We start from the raw sequence: 24,387 nt of genomic DNA on the forward strand, positions 1-24,387 counted from the left end.
TTAGCTCAAACCAGTCACACTGAACACAGTGTCTCACTGATAATTACAGCTTCTTATCTAGGAAGATGGACAAGTGATTTTCATCTGCCAGATTCCATGATGCAGAGCTAATTGCAGGATGTTAGAGAGGTCATAGCATGGTCCAGGGAGAGATGAAACACACCTGAACTCTTAGAAATTAGAATAATTTCAGACTTCCCAGGGAACTGATTATCATTTAAAGTTAATAATTGTAGTGAAAACAACTGGGAAGAGTGTTTCTGGCAGAGGCAAGGCCTGAATTCAAAGGAATGGATTTGAAGGTGTAGGAAAATTAAGTGCAAAGCTAATGAATTATTCAGGTAAAAATAACTCTTTATGTATGGCTCCTTAACTCCTTTCTTATCTCGTAAAACTTTTAAGAACAGGAAGAACCAATATATTCACATACAAACACAAAGTAGCCTATCTAACCTAATATGCTCAGTGCAGGGATGCCCAGGGAAGAATCTAAGAACGAGTATATAATAATTTTCAGATTTATTTTTTTTTTCCCTAGCCCTTAGTCATTCCTAGCTAATGCACTTTCCCAACTGTTTTTGTCAGGTGTTTTACCTATGCTTAGTTGCCAGAAGCATTAATGTACCCATGGTCTCACTGCAGGCTTCAGGGGAAGTACAGTGTGATGTAAGGTGATTCCATGGAGGAAAGTGCCTCTGCAGCAGCAGCAGCAGCAACCACCACCAAATTTTCCCTCCTCTCATGCACTCATCACCTTCCAATGAGAGCATAAGTACGCTGGTTTTTTTTAGGCTGGGTTTCTCATGGCTATTTGTTGAAGCTTTCTTCCCTTTTCCCCTGCATCTGTCCTTCCCTTGGAGGGATGGTTTGACTCCTCATTCTTCAGGAAGTAAAATTCAGTTCTGTCTTCATTTCTGAGATTCCTTAAGCTGGTTGTGAACACAGGATATGTTTACGCATATATATGTAAACATTCCTGGAATGCTTAAATATAGTAGGATGCTGATAGCAATGTAGTCATGCTGCAAACTGACTCCAAAAATGTTAAGACTATACTTAACATCATACCATGCTTGTCTTTGCTCTGCATCAGCTTGATCACTGATGAACCTAGGACAATCACTAGTAGCACCTGTCAGGTACTACTGGTGGGTGGGGTCAGGGTTATTTGTTATATGACCTCACCTCCCAGTGCTCTCTTTCTTTGCTTTTTTGAGAATAATGATACCTCTTGCCTTCAAAGAAATGCATGGCTGTGTTTGTAAGGTTTTAGTAAATGCAACCGTAACACTGTTGTTCGTGCAGGTTAATAGAATAATGTAGTATACTGCTGGCTAAGTAGTTAGAAAAGTGTACGTTAGTAGTATGTGGAAAAGGCTAACAAAACAGGTTTGTATCAAACTTTTTGAATTTGTAACTTTGTAATATCCTGAGGAAATAGAGCGGTTTTTGTGTAAATTAAGTTCAGCTCTGATTTCTAAAGCAGGGATTCTATGCACAAAGGTTTTAAGCTCAAGACAGCAATCTTGTTATTTTTACATAAAAATTTAACTTGTGAAATATTTTGTGAAATCTTTAAAAAGGCTATTACATTTGACAGAACTCCCCTCTCAGCATGCATGTTTATATTTAGTTCTGACTTAATTCTACCTCAATTTTTTTGTTCTCTCATTTATTGTCTTATACATGTTTCCCAGGATAGCCCACTGGTCTTACAGTCTGACAGAAATGTAACAGTGAATGCAAGAAATCACATGGGACAGTTAACTGGACAACTGACAGTAGGTGAGTGTTCTTTATTGACTGTTATGTACATCAGTTTAGCTTTATGAATAGGTTTCATTAATTAAAATTTAAGGTAAATTATTGCTGAATAGTCAGAAAAAAAAATCATCACCATACTCAAACAACAAAATTATGTGTACAATGGATTAGAAGAGCATGATTCAGTATTAGCTCAGTGCAGGGAAAGTAGAAATTCCTCCAAATATTTAGAACAGTTTAATGGAAAATTATAATTTTTGAGGTAGCTGTAACAAAACAAACAAAAAAAAATAAAAATCAGCAAAACATGTTTCAACAACAGTTTTGGTGGAAAAATAATTATCATATTCTCACAAGTTCTGTCAGTCTTCCATTGCTTCAGTAGGAATTGGTTTGCTGCTATTAGTCTTGCAGTGCAGCTGCATCAGCTTATATTGAAAACAGTTGGAGTAGCAGAATGTAAAAAAAAAAAAAAACAAAACAAAAATCCAACTGCTTTCCTAGTCGTTACAAAATTCTAGTGGAAAATGATCATACTGCCAGTCCTTGGGTAAAATGGTGGCTGATATTTTGCAAAACATAAAATACAGCACATCAGAGTTTCCAAATGAAACAGAAATAAAAAATCCTGTAGTTATCTGTTCTGCTTTTCATGAGTTTTTTCCTGCTTTTATTAAGTTTAGCGTTATGCTGCTTTTTTAGCACAAATCATACTTACTATGTTAGTAAATATGAAGTAATATTTTTTTATGTTTTCAGTACTAGGATAGTACTGAAGATATTCATTGCTTTTTTAAGAATATTGGCCAGAAATTCAGTACAAAGCAATGTTCTGGATATGTCAGAAAATAATATATATTGACTGGCAATAAGATGAAAAATAATACAAACAGGTATGTCTAAGATCCCAACATCTGTATAAATTTGAGGGGACGCCCCTTAGAAGCCGCATTTTTTTCTTTTTCTTTTCCACTTCTGGATTAAGCTGCATTTTACCTACCCATGTGCTGAGGTTACGCTCACAAATAATGTTAATTTAACTCTAGCTGTAATCTACACCGAGCTTTCATACTGGCTGGAGATAGCTGCTTCAAGTTGTAAAAAATCTTTGGCAAGTGCATACAGTGACACACCATCTGCACTGATTTCCCTGAATAACCACATCAAATGAGTGTGCAAAGGTAACCAGGCTTGCTAGAAGATACAGATAGATGAGGAAAATTAAGCTAACACCTGTTTTAGCCATATTGTACCTGCCCAGTGTGTTTATGGAACGCAGTTCTGTCTCATCTAATAGCTCTATTATTAAAACCTACCACTTCGGTTAGTAATCGCTAAAAGGTGAGTTGTCTATGGCAGATATTCACATTGACTAAAATAGATATGGTATTTTGATTGCTGACACCATTCCTGCTGGGTGAATCCAGCACTGAAAATGTATGTGAGTATATTGAGATTGACTTACTTAAAGGCATCACACTAGAGGTTAATATTCTAAAAACATAAAAGACCTGAAGAAAACATATGTTCTTATGTTACCATCATTAGGGTGAACACCTATAAGCTTCTTGGTGTGCAGCTGGTGCAGTGTCTGGGGAGTGGAAGTTTGCTAAATTGCAATATTGTATTTACATTATTTCTTAGTCTTTATCCTCGTCTTATTTTTCAGGCTGTATTTCCTTTATTGTTTCTTATATTAATAGAAAAATTTTCTTTACTTTTTATAAATTCCTCATACAGCACTGAATGCATATTAAAATATTCCTTGTTACTGATTAATATTTCTTGCTTACTACAGGTACTTGTAACTACCAGTGCCATCAGTATAAATCTGAACTATTGGAAATCAAGGATATTCAGGCTCTTGAAAGTCAAAATGTATTATTCCTGCCCTCCCTTATAAAAAAAATTTATTGTGTAAGGTAGAGCACTGAAAGACAGATTTTTCATTTTTGCCTAGCTAAAACCATGCAAATCCCTGCTGAGAGAAGGGGTGGGGGCTTTTCTACAACACGTATGCTGACATCAGAACATATTTTTTCCTGTTAGTTGTAAATATGGTCTGGAAAGTCCCAGACTTGATAAAAAATGCTCTTTGTCCCTCTACTTGTATGGCATGCTGAAGCAGTTATGCGTGTCTGCCCAGTGAAAGGGATGAAAATAAGTAGTGGAGGAAGCAGTGAGAAGAAATTTTTAATCTTAAAAAAAAGGAAATTGTTATGCCTAGTTAACAGCTTTGAAATGTTCTTCTCTGTTAACTTCTTTAAAAAGTTGAATAATTAAAAATCCCAAAACAAACCAAACAAACAAACAAAAAAACCCAACACTACAAATTTATATGCATGGCAGGGACATTCTGAAAAGAAAGAAGGTTGATTGTACATTTAGCTGGGTGACAATACACTTCTTATACATGTAATACCATTGGCATTTTATCTGTATTTCACAGGACACAGGTGGTGTTACAAGGCAATAAATAGGCTGGTCTCTTTGTTGTTTAAATTGCTGTTGATGTCAAATTTTATGTCAACTAAAATTTATTTTTTTGGTGTTTGGAATTGTTCCATGCATGACTAAGACAGTCTTAAAGAGGATCTGATTAAAACTTTAACTGCAAAATAGATTAATGTAATGAATTAGGTGTGGGGCTGCGAGAAAGTTGGCTATATGATCACCCAGGGAGATGGAAAAATTCCAGTGCGCTCTTGATAACAGGTATTCAATTCTGTGAGTTATTGTGTCAGTTATTTCTGTAAAGTACATCATTAAGACATCTTGAAACACGTCATAATCTAGGAGGAGTGAAGAGAAAATATGGTAAAAAAAAAAAAAAGTAGCTTAGACCACTGGATGATTCAGTGATTACATGTTTAAATGGTGTCAAGTAAAATTATGGCTCTAGGCCTTGCAAAACCAAGGTTGTATTCATTACTATAGTACAGTGTGTTTATACTGACACTGAGGTGTCTCTGCCTGTGGCAGGGGGGTTGGAACTAGATGATCTTGAGGTCCTTTCCAACCCTAACTATTCTATGGTTCTATGATTCTAAAATTGTACCAAGAGAAAGTCAGAGGTGTAGCAATGCTGTCTGTTGAGATCTACACCAACTGGGCTAAAGTGTTGGTTTCTGCTCTGATCTGTTCATGACATATGGTCAGGAAACTGCCAGATTTGTATCTGGATCTCCAAAAGGACTCCACAGCCTTCAGTTTTTAGACATGCCATTTAAGACCAACAAAGCAGATGTTACGGTGGTGAGGCTCTGGAATGGGTTGCCCAGGGAGGTTGTGAATGCTCCATCCCTGGCGATGTTCAAGGCCAGGTTGGACAAAGCCTTGGGTGGCATGGTTTAGTGTGAGGTGTCCCTGCCCACAGCAGGGGGGTTGGAACTAGATGATCTTAAGGTCCTTTCCAACCCTAACTACTCTATGACTCTATGAATAGCTTAAACTCTTCTTTTGGGTCACTTTATCATTAGTAAGGCTCTTCTCATTGTAACCTGTAATTTCTATGCTAAATTACTTGCTTCGCTTGTATTTTTTTACAGACTTTTTTGCACCTTAAATAGAACTTTTTGTTGAAAATTACTCTGTCGTCTAATATTTTCCTTGGTTTAAGTTAGTTACTAATCAGTCCAGTGAATATTTAAATAACTCTCACACCAAAATATTGTACCTTCTGAGTATACAAATTTTCTAGTATTATGTTTCTTACCAAAGTTTTATAGTAAACTAGACACTTTTCAAATATAGGAATATAAACAATTTATATAGGAGATGAAAATACAGCTCATATGCCAGTCTGTGGTGCAGATCCATTGTCAGATATTTTAAATGACAGTAATGTGAGGTAACTTGCCCTTTCTTAGTTAGCTACCTTGTACTTAACTGCAGAGTTAAAGGATGTCTTTCAGCTTCAGGAACACTGCAGAAGGTACAACAGAGTGGTGCCTGACAGGCCATATGGCTTTACGTCTCCTCCTGGCAAAGTACATGAGACGAGCCAAGAGGCAGTCAGAAAGCGTGCCATGTTGTTCATAACAGTTGAAATGTCCAGCTGGAATCTGAGTCTCATCCCTTCTCATAATTTACTGTGCAATGTGATGTTGCCTCTGTTTCTGTCTGTCTAGTCCCCAGAAAAATCTTTTTACAAACCATCTGTGCTATAACAGGTTTTGTAATAGGAGCTTGCGCAAAATATACTGATATACTCTTAATGACTTTGTCTCAACTATCATGAGAGTCTACTTACATTAATTAATTATATTGAAGCATGGCACTAGGAAAATGTGAAGCCCTGAAAAAGAGTCAAAACTTCAACCTCTTTGCCAGCACTTTGAGTGGCCTGCCAAAGTAGCCTTTTAAAAATTATCATGTTAATTTATTTGAGATTCATCCATGTTTCTCCTGCATTTCTCATCTTCCAATTATAGAAATCCTTTCAACTTGTTCTCTTTGATTCAGCATCAAGAAGCAGTAGTAGTTAACGGACTAGTAAAAAACAGTTGCAAACTCTTTTCTAGTTTTCACTTCTGTTTTTCTTGTAAGTTAGTTGCATCATTCTCCGTATTAATATGCATTGTACATTTGACATTCAGCAGTGGGGAACTTACGCGCTTGTGATTAGGCCTTTAATTAGCTGGGCTGAAAAATAATACTTCTTTATACATCCATTACATAATTAACTCGTAGAATTATTAACCATACTTGGTGTCACCAGTCATTTACAGTTCACTTGTGCTTGGGTAACAAGATCCCTTTGAAAGAGAGAGATACTTTACAAAGTACTTCAGATGCATTTAGTCATTTAGGTACATTTTCAATTTTTAAGCAGTATCTTTCATGTCTTTATGATACCTTTGTATGTTATGTGCAGACATAACACTACACCACTGTTTAATATTTGACATACTCTGTGGTGTAAAACACATCTTGCATCTCCTTTATGAATTGCCTCAAGAAAACTGTGCTATAAAAATAGAGTAGTAAGCTATTTCCCTGTCACTTAGTAGGACCAGGTGGTAATTCTTTGTGGTAGGTATGGCCATTATTTAACCTGAAATCTCTTTTCTGAAATACAAGAGCATATAGTGTCAGTTGATATGTCAAGAATTAAAAATTCCCCCATGAATAAATACAAATGCAAGCAGAAGTAGGGCAATATTTAAATTTTGTACAATTCCTGTGGGGTTATTTCAGGGGCAAAAGTGCTTGTGAATTCTTGGCTCTAAACAGCATAGCAAAGAAGGTCTACGCTGTGGATATGAGATTCCTTGCTTTAAGTATCCTCACTAGCATGTTATATATAAACTTCTTTCAATCTTAAAATCAGTTCTTGTTAAACTATTTAAACACTGCATCGGTACTTCCAGAGCTGGGGTCTTGAGACCCCTTCCTCTTCTTTCCTCATTCAGTATATTTTTTTCTTCTTTCTGCATTCTTCAAACTCTAAAAGTTTTTGACATTTAAAACTTTCCCAAAGATCCAGGTTTTCTTCTTTTCTTATTCTTTTCATCAGTCTGAGCTCAGGAAGACTATTTCTACCTTGGACACAAGGTACAGCTCATGCTAGTTCATGTCTGAAGCAAAAGGAGAACACCTTTTGCTGTCTGTAACAGATGAAAAACCTACTTTGTACTTTCATAAATAACCTGATATTTCTTTCTGTAATATTTGTAGCATAGACAAAATACCTGCAGATTATTTTCTCTCTCTTTTTCTAAGTTTATTCATCATCTATGTTTGGAAGTAATTTTGAGGTCAGATACTTGATTTTGATATTTTTTGTTTTCCATAACCTGGAGCTGGCTTGGAAGGGACAAACACATGGAGGGAAAGATGCCTTTGTAAAGTCAGAATACATGTTCTTAAGTTTGGACTTTAGAAATCCTTTAAGGCATATGCAGCAGCTGGGGCAGCATGCTTTTTTTCTTCTGTAACAACAATTTTGTTGTATATATTCAGCATAAATCATACATATCATTGAGTTGCTGTTATGAAATTGGACTTTTTTTCACATGTAGAAAGGTATAAATCTGCATAAAAAATTTAGATTGAACTTCAATGAAAAGGTTCTCTGCTGAGTGTGGTCAGTCACTGGAATATGGTTCCTCAGGAAAGTGATCAGGACTGTGCAGTGTCAAGCTGGTGCTGTGCCGTGTTTTGGCTTTGGTCTAAGAACAATGCTGATAATACACCAATGTTTTAGTTGTTGCTAAGTAGCATTTTACTCAGATCAAGGAGTTTTCGGTTTCATGTTCTCCCAGTGAGGAGGGGCACAAGAAGCCAGGAGGAAGCAGAGACAGGACATCTGACCCAAACTAGCCAAAGGGGTAATCTGTAGCACAACACGTCATGCCCAGTATATAAACTGGTGGGAGTCACCTGGAAAGCCCAGATCACTGCTCGAGTCAGGCTGGGTGTTGGTTGGCGGGTGGTGAGCGATTGTATTGTGCATCACTTGTGTTTATTTTTAGCTTTTCCCCTTTTAGTTTTATATTCTCTTTCCTTGTTATTTCCCTTATCATAATTATTAGTAGTAATGTTATATTTTACTTTATTTTATTTATTAAGCTGTTCTTATCTCAACCTGCAGGGTTTAAATCTTTCAGTTCTCCTTCCCATCCTGCCCAAGGAGGGGAGACAGAGGGAGAGGTGAGCAAATGTCTGTGTGGTACTGAGTTACCAGCTGGGTTTAAACCATGATAACAATTCTTTCAGTCATATGCTTTAGTTTTAGTTAGTCCTGTGAGGAACAGGGGGTTGTACTCAGTTATCCTTATGGGTCCCTTCCAACTTGAGACATGTTGTGATTCTATGATTCTTTCAAAGGAGTACAGAATAAGTCCATGGAGAGGGAGGAAGAGGTTCAAGTAGCAGGTCTTCCTCAGCCAGTCTACTGGAAGCCAGACTTTGAGTGAAGCTTCAGGTCCTAGCTGCTTACAGTTGGTGCTGGCACAAATAGCCAGGCAAGCAGAGGACTGGTCGTCAGATGGCTTCCTGCAGGATAACCCTTGGAAAAGCAGCAGCTGCAGTGCGCTTTTCTCATGAAAAGGCAATAGTTAAAGTTCTATATCCAGTATCACTTCAGAGATGATGGGAAAAGGATAAAAGGGAATGCTAAATCAGTGTTTTCCAAGCAGTGACTGTAGAAGGGGAGCAAAATTGCTGTGGTAACCCTGTGTAAAGGGGTGCCTAATAAGCCTCATCTTGGTGCCTTAGTATTTCATCTCAATGCTGACTTTGATTCCAGAGCATCTGTAGGGAGACTGGACATACACCTAAGTAGATTTCAATTACCAGCAGCTATTTTGCCAGCAGTATAGCAGTCCTGCACTTACTTTTCTGTTTTATAGGCTTTTTATTTTACCTCAGTGTATTTTAAATGCAAGTCTAGGTGTTTCTATAACTTGTAGAAAGTTCTGTTTAAGTTATCAAATATTTTATCCTCAATATTAAAAGGTATATCCCCCTCCTACTGTACCATACCATACCGTACCATACTAAACTATATGCAGTGGTTGGATTTAATTGTAGAAGTAGAGTCTGAGTGGGAACAGGTCATTAGTAGTTTGCATGGTGGTGCTGACATGTTAGTGTTTAAACATTAATCCATTGCCATCTGTCCTGCTGTTGTTACCCACACACCGTTGGCCAATATAGACAGCATAACTACCCAAATGTTCAAAGCAGAGAAGTGATTTCCTTTTCTAGGAGAGAGATCCCAAAAGTGAAAGAAATAGACATTACTTGGAGGCATTTAAGTAGGATTTGAGGGATACAGCATACATCTTCAAGAGATAGATCTAATTCTTTGGGTTTAGCTGTATCAACTGCTAATATTTAATTTAACTGCAAAAACAGGTGCTGTGCATGTGTTGTGACATTCACTAGGCTTCTGCTGGGTGCTAAGCATTATTAAATTACTTAGAGCATCTGGACCTTTAGCAAGTCCCTGGAAGGACATTAAGATTTTATTTTTACCTCTTTTTTTCCCTGATGCTCAGGCAGCTTATTAATATTGGTAAGAATATATTATTCTAATAAAAGTGGCTTAGGTGAAGGACAAAATAAAGGCAAATAAATGAGAAGCCGCTTTTAACTTAATCAAACACAAAACCATAATAATAATAATAAAAGGCTTTGAGATATTTCTGATGTTCTCCTTTACTTCAGAGCTACAGAGAATACTTGCAAGAAGAAACTCAATAGCATGCTGCTGCTCTTAAAGATGTTGAAGTGACAGCAAAGAGATTTATCAAAAATATGAATGAGAAGCAATTTGTTTGTATACTTAGAGTCTTTATTCAGCTAAATTATCTTTAAAAAGTCAGAGTTTTATCACTTATCTTACTGAGCCAGCTGTGGGAAGTTTACCTGTTTCTATATATGAAAGAAATTTTTGCAAGTTCTGAACAGGCAGGCTTGGAAACATTTGTCTGTTTGTCCATGAAAATTATTTGCCCATAGAAGATCATGAACCTCTTAGATTCCAAGTCTGTTAGATGACTAGTAAGGCCAGGTTGGACAGAGTCTTGGGTAACATGGTCTAGTGAGTGGTGTCCCTGCCCATGGCAGGGGGGTTGGAATTAAATGATCTTAAGATCCTTTCCAATTCAGGCTATCTGTTCTATGATTCTGTAATGAAAACCCTTATATTTTCTAGGGTTTCCTCTTACACATCTTCAGACTATGAGAAATTGCATCTCGCTGTTTTGTTACAGTTATTGTGTGTTTTAAAAAACACTAATGTTGAAGTTTCGATTTATTGCCCTGCCTTATCTGGTTCCTATAAAAATAGGCATTTCCAAACCCAACTTCAGTGTATAACACTTAGCTTAGTAACACATAGGAAATTACCAGTAATATCCGTAACTTGAACATAGTTGGTTTGTTGTGCTTCTTCATCAAGATCATTGCATTTATTTGCCTTTTAATTATTTTGCTTCCATTCTGAACAGTATGGAGTTTCAAATTCCATATGATGCTCATACTAGAGATGTTTAATTGTGCCATTTGTAGATGGGCAGAGCTGTCTGGATGTAATTTTTCCCAAACATAAATGGGACATTTAAAGGTATGTTTAATGTGGATTTTAAAAATTCCTATATGCATAAATATGCTCTGAAAAACTTTCTTTTTCCTTGGTTATTCTTAGGTTTTTCCTAGGTTATTCTTAGGGTAATAAATATTGCAGTTGCAGCTGAATTATGAACAGATGGCAACGAATTAATGATTAGCTGAATATTTTAAAATTTAGAATACATTTCTTCCTGTGAAGAAAAGCATTCCATAAATCTGAAATTAATTAGTTACTGGGAATAGTTATCACTCTGAATCACTAACATCAGTTACAGATGAAAATAATTCAGTGAGCACTTTCTCCAAATCAAAATTAAGGACTACATTGCCTTTAAAATAAGTTATTCCCACATTAGAGTCCTGTCCTGGGTTCAGCAGTAGCAGTCATTTTTCTCCTTCTTAGTAGCTGCTGCAGTGCTGTGTTTTTGACTTTCAGCCTGGGAACAGCGCTGATAACACCGATGTTTTTAGTTGCTGCTCAGTAATGTTTACTCTGACCAAGGACTTTGTGAGTCTCATGCTCTGCCAGGGAGGAAGGGAAGCCAGGAGGAAGCAGAGACAGGACACCTGACCCAAATTAGCCAAAGGGGTATTTCATACCACAGCACATCATGTCTGGTATATAAACTGGGGCAGTTACCCAGAAGGGCTAGATCACTGCTCAGGTCGGGCTGGGTATCAGTTGGTGGGTGGTGAGCAGTTGTATTCTCTTCGCTTGTTATTGCCCTTATCATTATTTTTATTGGTGGTAGCAGTAGTGATTTGTGTTATACCTTAGTTACTGGACTGTTCTTATCTCAACCAGTCGGAGTTACATTCTTTCAATTCTCCTCCCCATCCCTCTGGGAGCAGGGGGGCGAAAGGGTGGGGCAGTGAGCCAGCGAGCTGCTTGGCTGACTGGGCTTAAACCACAAGAAGTCCCAAAACTTTATGAGTTTCCTTTTGTCATGTTCTGGTCGGCTGTTTTATTTGGAAAAGCTGTTTGGTTGTTCTTCTCTCACATGTGTTGCCAAGGCACCTGGACTCTTTACTGCCTTAAAGTTGTCACACGCTCAAAAATTGCTATTTGTTTTGCTTCTTGGTGGAGGATGACAAGATGGTTCTGACACTCACCTGTCTTTTAAGAAGGAAGGGAAAATTGTTAATCTTCTGTCCCTAGTTTGGTGTTTTCTGGGTTTTCATTTGCTTGGTTTCTGTTTTATGGGTTTTGTTTGTTTTGGGTGTGGTTTGTTTTGTTGTTCTGGTTAGGTTTTGTTTGTTTTAACAACTTTTCTTTGTGGAACTTGCATATGGAGACAGATACCAATTTACCATGTCTGTTTTTCTCTGTGGCGAAGTGATTCTAGTTGGCTTGCCATATTGCTAAAGCAAAAGCTTTACAGCAAGTCTAGACAAAACCTCCACCTATGCTGCAGGTCTTGCCTCTGAATTTATACATTCATCTGCACCTGGGTTAGATACAAAATCATACATTCCTTTGCAGACACTGCAGATTTCCTCATGATGCTAAACTTATTCTGTTACCATAAGATCCTGCTCTCAAGGGTATTAGTATAGGCTGTCAGTGTAGCCTAGTGGTGTATTTGAAAGGTAGATGCTCTGGAATTAATTCACATCACAGATAAAGACAGAATTTAAGTGTCAGCAGGGTAGAAATCCAAGGTAGATATCTTAATCTGTTAACTGAATTACATCTTCTGTGTTACAAGTCAACAATGAACTCTACTGAGAACTTTGAAGAGACACTTCTAGAAGCTCAGAGCCCATATCTGCTTGTATCCTGATTCTGCAGCTTTTCTGGTCCTTGTCCCACTGTCAAGGGCAAGAAGACAAGTAATTTCCTAAATGGATAATATTAAAATCCTGAGAGCTGGGCTAAGCCATCATCATCTTGTGCTATCATTATAGTGAGTGCTAGTTGTTCAGAAATCTGCAAATACAGTTTACTAATCTACCAAGTAGCAGATTTCCGGTCATCAGGCTATAATTTTTTACTCCTTCTTTAGTACCCAGTGGTAGCCTTTTTATAGATGAATCCTGTATATCTTTTAATATTGTTTTGTACATTCTTTCACTGAATCTTTCTCAGATAAAGTCCGATTGTATGAAATGTTAACAACTTCTGCATGGATAACTTCACCATATTTGTACAGTCACTTCGGAAAACATAGATTTTTCTAGTCGTCCCTATATTATAGCTATCAGCACTGAATTAATTTTATTAAAATCTAAACTATTTTTTATATATATTTCTTTCCTAAGCAAACTTCTAATTACTTTGGGAGCTCTTATCCTTTATTTCAGTCTTTTTGTCTCAAAATGTGATTAATCCATCATTTATATTAAAAAGTTTAATTTATATTCAGAAAACTTTTAATGGTCTAATTCAGTATATTGTAAATAATGTTATACAATTTTTCTAGTCAGAACAGGTTATATTTGAAGTCCCCGGAAAACTGCAGAAAACATCTGGAAAAGCAACTCGTATGTTTTTATGTATTTTTAATAAAATTGGGGGTGGCAGAGTTATTATAAGTGAATATATAAAATACCAGTAGAAATATTTAAGTTGGCTTGTAGTTTTTAGTGATAACTGGCCAAATATGTTCAAAATACATACAGAGTAGAAACAGATTTCAGAATGACTGTGTCTAGTGCCTACAGAGAATATTACCAGTAAGAAAGAAAAAACTGAACTGCTTTACTTCTTAAATCTTCACAAAGGAAGATACATAGCAGGTAGTAAAAAAGGCCACGGGGTAAAATCAGGAACATAAAAGGTAAACAACCGTTAGGTGACATGAATGCTTTTCACTTAATTCAGTTTCAGTTCCAGTCCAGTTCAACTCTAGAATGATGAAGCAGGCACTAGAAAGGTATTACTGCACTATTAGCAATTATTTCAGAGAGTATGCTAATGAAAGATAAGGTCTCAAAAGATGCAAGCAGGTCAAACATCAGATCTGTTTCTAAGAAAAAAAAAACCGTGTGAGATTGTAGAGGTTTACCAGTATGAATAGTAGACTTTCTGGGAATTTTTTAGAACATTCAATCCAAAGACTTAAAGTTTGACCTAAAGGAAACACATAGTGATTGAAACAGTTTTAGAAGGGAATAAATAACCTTATGATCTGCAAGATGTTCTATTTCCCAAGGAGAAATGCAGCATTCCTGTTTTATCTTTCAGTTTCATCTATGCAATGTGCTGTTCATTAAGCACAGCATCTAATCAGGTATCTCGTACTATGTATTGTTCTCTCTCTTTTAAGTCTTATTTATTTTCAATGGAATATGCTGTAAATAATATACTTCAGTTATTTAGTAGACAACTTTGAATTTTTTTAAACAGGTACTGGCCAAACAATGTAACAATAATCTTATAGCCTAATTCAGCTAACAAACAATGGAAGCTTTCTCACTGATTTTGTATGGAAATGTAATGCACAGTCTGCTTCAGTAAGACTCAGCTTCTGAAAGGTATATAATCAGCTTTGTAAATTATTTCAGTTGTAAAAGCCAATCACATCTCAGAAAGCTAAACATTCCAAAGTTGAGGGTAATGCTGAAAATGTGGAAAATTCTCTTAGGGTTTAGTGCTATTCAGGTTGCATTCACCATGAGGAGGAAAAATTGATAAACTTTCCATTCCCATTCACGCTTTGGAGTACTCCAAAATACATTAGAATTATAATGAATTCATTTGCATGAGCTGGATATTTAAGCTTGTTGATAAAGTTGATAGCTATAAGTTGAATGTGATATAGTATAGCTATTTACTGGTGTCACAAAGAAAGATTCATGGACAATAGAGGAAAACATCCACAGGAAAGATTATGCAGTAAGCATTGTAATAAAAAAATAAATTTATAATTTCTTATATTCATAATTTACCTTATATTTAAATATATTTCATTAGATAATTTAAATTTAGCCATTTAGAGGTATTTCTTATGTAAGTGTATTTATATTATATGTTATCATATGTTAATTATATTTTTACAATATATTTATAGTATTGTGAAAAAAATCACTCATACTTGCCACAAGCTTCAGTTCATCTATCTAGTTTATGTTTTGACTAAATTAAAATAAGATTATAAATGGAGGAAACATACTGCCTGAAGTCTTACACAAACAGTTAGGTGCTTGGCATATCTTCCTTTGGCTTGTGTAGCTTTCTTACCTAAGGACCCATATAAGTGATTAAGATACTATAGACAAATTTATAACCTGTCAGCTGAGCTACAGGAGCAGATAATGCACATGCTTTTAGCCCTTACAGAAGCAAAATTAGTATTAACTTAAAGTTCAAGCGATCTTCAGGAGCTCATTTTACTTTCATTCATCCATGTGTATTGATCATAGCTGATGAAACCTATGGATGGCTATATCAGATCCAAGGTCTGTTTAGCCATGTAATTTCTCAAAGTTTCAATAGAAAATACGATAGGGATAATAAGAGAAAAAATACAGGTTTGCTCTTGTGTAGTTGTAGCCTCATACAGAAGTAGCATGGAAAGTGCTGTTTGCTGCAACTTGTATACAACTTTTATATACATTTTCACACCTGTGGTTCCATCATCAAGATGCACCAGGAAGGCAGATAGAGGGAAGGATGTATTCTATCCATTGCAAAGGTGACAGACAATATTGTAGGTGTGTCTTTTCATTGAGTTTCTAGAAGTAAAATCTGCCTGCGAAATCAAGAGTTTTCCTGTGAACTCCCATTTGACCAAGTCCTAAACTTGTAATGTCACTAATCTTTTATAGATACCAGAGGGTCTGTAGATAATGAAGAAGGAAAAGCCATGCTACCACCATATCTCTTGCCCAGTTCAGGTGGTTCTACTTAATTTTCTTTGTTTGTGTGTATTTTTGTTATATAAATGTATATAATAAATATGTTGTATTTCTTATAATAACAAATATACTTGTTATGGATGATAAGCTAACAATATCCCTATACTAACAATACATGTGGGCAGCTGATATTACTCACTGTAGTCTGATGATAAAAAAGGTAACAAATATGTGCAGTGCTTCTTCTGGCCTAGCACTTGCTCTGCTTCCTTTGTCTGAGTAGGTAATCATTCTGATGGGGAAACCTGGAAGGTCAGCCTCAGCTAAAAGCAGTAGTTGACAGACACGGAAGGGGTTTTTTAAATTGCTGCTTTCACCTCTTTTTGATATAAAAAAAAAGTGGGTCCTTCCCTTCCTCAGCAAACGGAACACAGAATATGTTCTGATTGCCATGAATGTTCGCTTGTATAGATGTCTTGCTTTCAGCTGAAAGATCTCTTTATTCACAGTTCTCAATGCTGTTATTCAGCTGGTATGAGTCCTTCATTTGCATTATTGCATTTGCATTCACTAAACAATTTGAGACCTCTGGTGGCTGAAATAATATAATATCTAACATTCCTATGAATATTAACAAAATTTTATCTAGGTATATTTCACAAATACTGATTTTAGACCCAGCTGGGGGTTGAATCTTCATTAAAAATTATTTCTCTTTTTTATCTCCCATCTCAGAAGCATCAAGGCATTCTCATAAAAGTAGTTTTGTTTGTTATCCAAAAATATCATATATATAAATGTTTAAATAACTAATTTTTCATTGAAAAATCAGAAGACGGTACATTGAATTTCATTATATTTTGCATTTAAAAAGATCATAATTCATGGCAATTCTGTTGATTTCTAGGCCCTATATTTAAAGTGGTTGATTTCATATGAATTTCTGTGTCTGAGTTTGTTGTCTGCCATGTGTACGTGGAATGTGATTTAGAAACTAGACGCAACTGCTAGTGTACTTCTACATCTGAGAAAAGCAATCAAAATATCTTTGTCAACAGAAGAGAAAAAAATCTGTCTTCTTGTTATTTAGTATTGTTTATAGTTAGTTTTTCTCCTGCATCACAGTCTTGACTTATGTTTCAATAAGTTGAGAATGAATGAAATTGCACTGTAGATGGCTGGAAAAAGACCAGAAGGCAAAGCAAAGCAAATGTTAGCTTCACCTTGTTTTTAACATTAGTGTTACTTTCATTGTTGTTGATAGGAGTAGGAGTAGATCACTTTGCTACCGAGAGAATGTATGATCTTCTTAATATATAGGGTTAAAGTCCCAAACCTCTTTTTTGTCCTAAATGAGTAATGAGCAGTTTTTAGATATTGTTAAAAATCTAAAAACTATGTCTAAAGTAATGTCTGGGTAGAAACTGTTTCAGCTAGGGCAATAGTCTTACTTTTAGTTTGTCTGTTTTGTCTCCATAGTAATGACTTTCTACACCACTTCTTATGTTCAAAAGTATCATACAAGCATTATTACCTCTATTTTATCATTTTACGGAAAATTGGAAGGGAGATGAACTTTATAGAAAATACTTAGGGGAATTAAAAAAGGACTCCAACCTGAATAGCTTTTCCCACAGCAAAAAAACATGATGCAGTGCATTATAAAGCAAAATATGCATAACTGCAGAATTTGTTGAGAAGAGGTTCAATCTGCTGGTAGGGGAGATCTGAACTGGCCTGCCGGCTATGATGACTGCTCATTCTCTCCAAGTGGTGAAAAAATACACTATATGCTACCCAGGAGGAACAGCAGTTTCAACAGCAATAAGCTTTGTAGTAATGCCAAAAAAATCCCCACCCAAACTAACCATGCACACTTACCACATGCAGAAAATTTGATCTCATCACCTAATAACAACCACCAACATCTTATACTTGTACCATGTGATTACTATATTACAGAAGACAAGATTTTTACCTGATCAGCATTAAATCATATTTGGTAAATGGAGTGTTTACCCTTCCACCTTTAAAATATCCTTATATCTAAACCTTGAAAAAGTAGTGAGTTCTTGGTAGTATTTACTATAATTCCAAGTAGTTATAATTTGTTTTCCTGAATAATAATAAAGTAGTACAAAGCAGGATTGACTTTAAAAAGCAAAATGCTAAAAACGTGCTTTCTTCATGGATGCTATTATGGTATTACTTAATAGTAAATCAGACTAGACACTATACAGATTCAAAATAGACACCATTCTCATCTTGAAGAATAATCCTTGAGTGTTAATCTAGACTACAGTACTGTAATTTTCTGTGCTCATATTTGTGGCGTATCACGACATGGACTCAAGTTGATGAAGAGACTCCAATCCTGATTGAGACTCAAATCCAACTTTATTACTGCTAAGCCCCTTTTTATCCCCTTGTTTGGTACTTTCCCAACCTGCACAAACATGCTATGTTCAATCTCATTGGCTCCTTTAAAAACCTCCAGGTAAATAGTCCAGTTACAATGCTGCAGACCCTCTCACAACCCCCACATCATAAGCTGAGACTCCCACCACAACTAAATCCTGGCCCATCCCCCCAAGGCTTGCTGGTTTACCTTCCCTGGCCTTCAACATTCCAATTTATCGCTCCATGGCTTGTTAAATATTAAGGCCTCAAAGTTCGTTCCCAAACTGATTTTCATGCAAATCGTATCACCTTCACTCCCCACACATATTGTATGTACTGCCCGACATTTTTATTTAATGCATTTTCACTGTATCTGAAATAAATAATTTTATGCTTTCTACTGTTTTCATTGTAGCTGGCTTAATGATAGTATTGATTATGCAACTGCTGTGCAAAAAGCATGTGTTATAAACCATCATTATATATGTATGGAGGAATATGAAATACACATTTTTCATCTAGATATGTTAAATTAATGGAATATCACAGAAATAATTTAATTCATATTATTTGAATTTACAAGTAAATAATTTTCCTAGACAGAAGATGACAAGAGTTTGCCATTGACATCCCTTGATCCTGATTAAATCTATTAAGAAGCTGACTGTATCTCTAGTTTGAAGTAGGTTAGTAGTATAGCATAAAGTAGCAAAGCTAGAAAGCTCTCCAGATAGCCATGTGTTTTGTGAGAAGTACCTTTCCAAGCAGAATTTGGAGGACAGATTTACTTGCATGTTTCTCTGGACTGAAATGTGTGTTATTCAAGCAGATCTGATTTGCTGGAAGTAAGCAAATAGTTAGACTGCTCTACAGGTTTCAGATAAAAATAAAAAGTAGCTGCTTTGTTTATGCATAGTATTCTAAGAGGTAATTCATAATTCTTGTTAGTAGTACTACTACAGATTCAGACATTTTATGAGATGTGTATGTTTGTAGTGTTTTTGGAACACAGCTGTTTGCATTACAGCTATGAAGATAATACACTAATAAATTGCACATGCAACTGCTTACTCTTATTTGAACTGGGAAATGAAAATGTAATGAAACAGAACTTCATTTTGATAACATTGATTACCCTGTAGGCAGTTTAACTTTTAAAAACCATTTTTATAACATTTTACATCAAAGAGACAAACTTACCATGTATTATGTTTTGTTAGTAATCTCTCAAGTGGCTTGAATATCCTAACCACTCTTTCAGCAATGGGTGAGTAATACTAAGTGATGTACTTTTAAATCGTGAGTTCAACATAAAGGAAAAGCCCATTTATTTTAGTATAAAAAAAAAAAATAGAGTTATATCCTGTAATGATATTTTGGAGTAGCTGAATTCTAGGGGTATTTTTACCTAACGTGTTGCTGAAGAAGCACAAATGATGAGTACCTAAAATATATGCATTTCTTTCTAGAAGCTCCAGGTCATTGTACTGTAAGTTGTTCCGCTGGTTTTGGCTGGGCTAGAGTTAATTTTCTCCATGGTAGCTGGTATGAGGCTACGTTTTGGATTTGCACAGGAAACAGTGTTGATAACAGGAATGTTCCAGTATCTGAAGGGGGCCTATAAGGATGCTGGGGAGGGACTCTTCATTAGGTACTGTAGTGACAGGACAAGGGGTAATGGGTTTAAACTTGGACAAGGGGAAGTTTGGGTTAGATATAAGGAAAAAGTTCTTTACTGTTGTCTTGGGTTCAGCAGTAGCAGTCATTTTTCTCCTTCTTAGTAGCTGGTGCAGTGCTGTGTTTTTGACTTTCAGCCTGGGAACAACGCTGATAACACCGATGTTTTTAGTTGGTGCTCAGTAATGTTTGCTCTGACCAAAGACTTTCTAAGCCTCATGCTCTGCCAGGGAGGAGGGGAAGCCGGGAGGAAGCAGAGACAGGACACCTGACCCAAACTAGCCAAAGGGGTATTCCATAACACAGCACATGCCTAGTACGTAAACTAGGGGCAGTTACTGGGAGGGATGAACACGAGATCACTGCTCGGGTCGGGCTGGTTATTAGTGGGTGGGTGGTGGGCAGTTGTATTCTCTCCCCTGGTTATTTCCTCTGTCATTATTGGTGGTAGCAGTAGTGGTTTGTGTTATGCCTTAGTTACTGGGCTGTTCTTATCTCAACCTGTGGGAGTTACATTCTTTCAATTCTCCTCCCCATCCCTCCAGGAGCGGGGGGAGGAAGAGGTGGGGAGTGAGCGTGCGGCAGCTTGATTCTGGGTTACTGGTTGGGCTTAAACCACGACAGCTGTGAGTGTGGTGAGACACTGGAATGTGTTGCCCAAGGGCGTTATGAATGTACGATCTCTAGCAGTGTCAAGGCCAGGTTGGATAGTGTCTTCAGTGACATGGTTTATTGTGTGGTGTCCCTGCTCATGGCAGGGGCATTGGAACTTGGATGATGTTACAGTCTTTTCCAACCCTAAGTATTCTGTGGTACTGTGATTCTGTGTCCTAGTTACTGCTGAGCAGTGCTTACACAGTCAAGGCCTTTTCTGCTCCTCACCCCACCCCACAGCAAGTAAGCTGGGGGGTACACAAGAAGCTGGGAGGGGACTCTGCTGGGACAGCTGAGCCCAGGTGACAAAAGAGATGTTACATACCGTATGACATCACATTCAGCAAATAAAACTGGAGGAAGAAGAAGGAAGGGAGGACATTCAGACTGATGGCATTTGTCTTTTCAAGTAACTGTTACGTGTGATGGAGCCCTGCTTTCCTGGAGATGGCTAAACACCTGCCTGCAGTGGGAAGCAGTGAATTAATTCCTTGGTTTGTTGTGCTTGTGTGTGTAGCTTTTGCTTTGCCTGTTGAACTGCCTTTATCTCCACCCATGAGTTTTCTAACTTTTACCTTTCTGGTTCTTTGCCTATCTCACCAGGGGGAGTAAGGAAGCAGCTGTGCGGTGCCTATTTGCCAGCTGGGGTTAAAACAAGACAGAAAGCTCTATTATCCTAAATCATCACAAGTATTAAAAAGCAGTTACTGAAACATAGGCTGTCACTAGAAGTGATATATAATGAATAAGAATGTGACAGGTCTTTTTTCTCTTTGATTTCACTCACATTTTCTGTTAATCTATTTTCTTTACCAAACTAACAACTTTTATGTGTGTAAATTAACAGCGTCACAGTACTTATAAGGCCACTTTCTTTTAGGTAGCTAAGCAAACATCAGCTCTTAAAAAAAAGTTGAATCTAATTAGTATTAAGCTATTTGTTAGTGTCCCTTGATTTCCTGACCCATAACTATGCTTGCAGGACAAGGATAGGTCCAACCTTCCATCAGCTTTGCTTTCTTGTCCCTGCAGGATGCTGTTATCAGGCAGGCAGTGCACTCTGGTGGACTCCTTGCTCTGCAACCCAGAACTGTTAAAAAACGAGTCTCCTGGGCCATGACAATAGATACTGATTATATTGGTTTTTGCTTGTTTCTGGGTTGCTTTTTTATTTGGTTGGGTTTTTTTTCTGGGTTTGTTTTGTTTGCTTATTTGTTTGTTTGGCTTTTTTTTTTTTTTTTAATCATCTGAGTGGAATATTTTAGATTTCAAAGAATCATAGAATGCTTTAGGTTGGAAGGGACCTTTAAATGTCATTCAGTCCAATACCACGTGCTGTGAGCGAGAACATCTTCAACTAGGTAAGGCTGCTCACAGACCAGTCCACGTTGGCCTTGGATGTTTCTAGGGTTGGAGCATCTACCACCTTTCTGGGCAACCTCTTCTAGTGACCCACCACCCTCATACTGAAGAATTCTTTCCTAATATCTAATCTAAATCTTGTCTTTTACTTTCAAACCATTACCCATCATCCCATCACAACAAGCCCTACTAAAAAGATTGTTCCCTTTGTTATGTTCTTGTTACCTCTCTCCATAAATGATCAGAGTGTTTTTACAAACAGCTCTCCAGACAGTACTTAGAATCATAGAATAGTTAGGGTTGGAAAGGACCTTAAGATCATCTAGTTCCAACCCCCCTGCCATGGGCAGGGACACCTCACACTAGACTGTGTCACCCAAGGCTCTCTCAAGCCTGGCCTTGAACACCGCCAGGGGTGGAGCATTCACAGCTATCCTGGGCAACCCATTCCAGTGCCTCACCATCCTAACAGTAAAGAAATTCTTCCTTATATCCAATCTAAACTTCCCCTGTTTAACCCGTTACCCCTTGTCCTATCACTACAGTACCTAATGAAGAGTCCCTCCCCAGCATCCTTATAGGCCCCCTTCAGATACAGGAAGGCTGCTATGAGGTCTCCACACAGCCTTCTCTTCTCCAGGCTGAACAGCCCCAACTTTCTCAGCCTGTCTTCATACAGGAGGTGCTCCAGTCCCCTGATCATCCTCGTGGCCCTCCTCTGGACTTGTTCCAACAGTTCCATGTCCTTTTTATTCTGAGTATACCAGATCTATATACAATACTCCAGGTGAGGTCTCAGGAGGGCAGAGCAGAGGGGCAGGATCACCTCCTTCGACTTGCTGGTCACACTCCTTTTGATGCAGCCCAGGATACGGTTGGCTTTCTGGGCTGCGAGCACACACTGCCGGCTCATGTTCATTTTCTCATCGACCAGCATCCCCAAGCCCTTCTCTGCAGGGCTGCTCTGAATGTCTTCTCTGTCCAACATGTAGCTGTGCCTGGGATTGCCCAGCCCAGGTGTAGGACCTTGCACTTTTCATGGTTAAACTTCATAAGGTTGGCATCAGCCCACCTCACAAGCGTGTCGAGGTCCCTCTGGATGGCATCCCTTCCCTCCAGCGTATCATCAACCGAACCACACAGCTTGGTGTCATCGGCAGACTCGCTGAGGGCACACTCAATCCCACTGTCCATGTCAGCAACGAAGATGTTAAACAAGACCGGTCCCAACACTGATCCCTGAGAGACACCACTCGTTACTGGTCTCCAGGTGGACATAGAGCCATTGACCACAACTCTTTGTGTGTGGCCATCCAGCCAGTTCTTTATCCACCGAGTGGTCCATCCATCAAATTGATGTCTCCAATTTAGAGACAAGGATGTCGTGTGGAACAGTGTCGAAAGCTTTGCACAAGTCCAGGTAGATGACATCAACTACTCTTCCCCTGTCCATCAATTCTGTAGCCCCATCATAGAAGGTCACCAGATTGGTCAGGCATGATTCCCCCTTAGCGAAGCCATGCTGGCTGTCACCAAGCACCTTCTTGTTTTTCATGTGCCTTAGCATGCCTTCCAGGAGAATGTGCTCCAAGATTTTGCCAGGCACAGAGGTGAGACTGACTGGTCTGTAATTCCCTGGGTCATCCATTTTCCCCTTCTTGAAGATGGGGGTTATATTTCCCTTTTTTCAGTTGTTGGTAACTTCACCCGACTGCCATGATTTTTCAAATATGATGGCCAGTGGCTTAGCAACTTCATTTGCCAGCTCCTTCAGGACCCGCGGATGGATTTCTTCAGGTCCCATGGACTTAAGCACATTGAGGTTCTTAAGATGGTCTCAAACCAGATCCTCTCCTACAGTGGGCCTAGGGTCTTCATTCTCACAGTCCCTGCATCTGCATTCCAAGACTTGGGTGGTTTGGTCAGAGCATTTGGCAGTGAAGACTGAGGCAAAGAAATCATTAAGAACCTCAGCCTTCTCCACGTCCAGGGTAGCCAGTTCTCCTGATAGCTTCCAGAGAGGGCCCATGTTGTCCCTCGTCTGTCTTTTATTTGCAATGTACCTATAGAATCCCTTCATTTTATCTTTCACATCCCTACCCAAGTTTAATTCTAGCTGGGCCTTAGCTTTCCTAACCTGGTCCCTAGCTTCCCTTACTTACTAGCTTCTGCTTACTTCATGTTAAGTGCAATGTGCTTAGTCTACCTGTGTCTGTTACCTGTTACCGCATAAATATCCCGACTGACCTTTATCTAGACATTGTAGGAGGCATTTTCAGCTTTTTGTCCTTAGATTGTTTTCCCCCAAAATTGACTTCAGTAGGCTTTCTGACCTTTGAAGTGATACTCAAGGGCTCTCCTTCCTCCTCCTTGCTGCAGTTCCCCTCCAAAGGAAATGCACTCAGGCAGAGTGCCTGGCGGCGCACCAGTTCAGGCGATGACTCATCAGTCTGACACATGCAAGAGACCAGATACTGAGCACTGTGAATGCACTTACCAATAGGAAGTCCTTTCATTTTATGGACTTGTTGTACCCTTAATGTCTTGTGCAGTATCTTTTCCTTCTGCAAAATGGGGGAGATAAGCATGTGATGCTTTGTATGTAGTGGTGTTTAAAGACTTTTAAGTGTGTGACCTTCATGATTATTG

The 24,387-nt window shown here is 37.9% G+C and overlaps 1 protein-coding gene across 5 annotated transcripts in view; it reads left to right on the top strand.

Moving 5' to 3' along the window:
* Positions 1-24,387, top strand: part of SGCZ (sarcoglycan zeta) — a 321,303-nt gene that overhangs the window by 245,913 nt on the left and 51,003 nt on the right. For 2 of the 5 annotated variants that reach the window (XM_065665260.1, XM_065665261.1), the window contains exon 3: positions 1,698-1,785. In XM_065665260.1, the coding sequence (XP_065521332.1) occupies positions 1,698-1,785 (88 nt within the window). Of the gene's footprint in view, positions 1-161; positions 342-1,229; positions 1,390-1,697; positions 1,786-8,359; positions 8,419-13,268; positions 13,330-15,615; positions 15,685-24,387 lie in introns of those variants that run through there. The other 3 variants (XM_065665259.1, XM_065665257.1, XM_065665256.1) reach the window with 3 other exon arrangements.

This window comes from Lathamus discolor, chromosome 1 (assembly GCF_037157495.1).
Source record: "Lathamus discolor isolate bLatDis1 chromosome 1, bLatDis1.hap1, whole genome shotgun sequence".
NCBI classification, from domain to species: domain Eukaryota; kingdom Metazoa; phylum Chordata; class Aves; order Psittaciformes; family Psittacidae; genus Lathamus; species Lathamus discolor.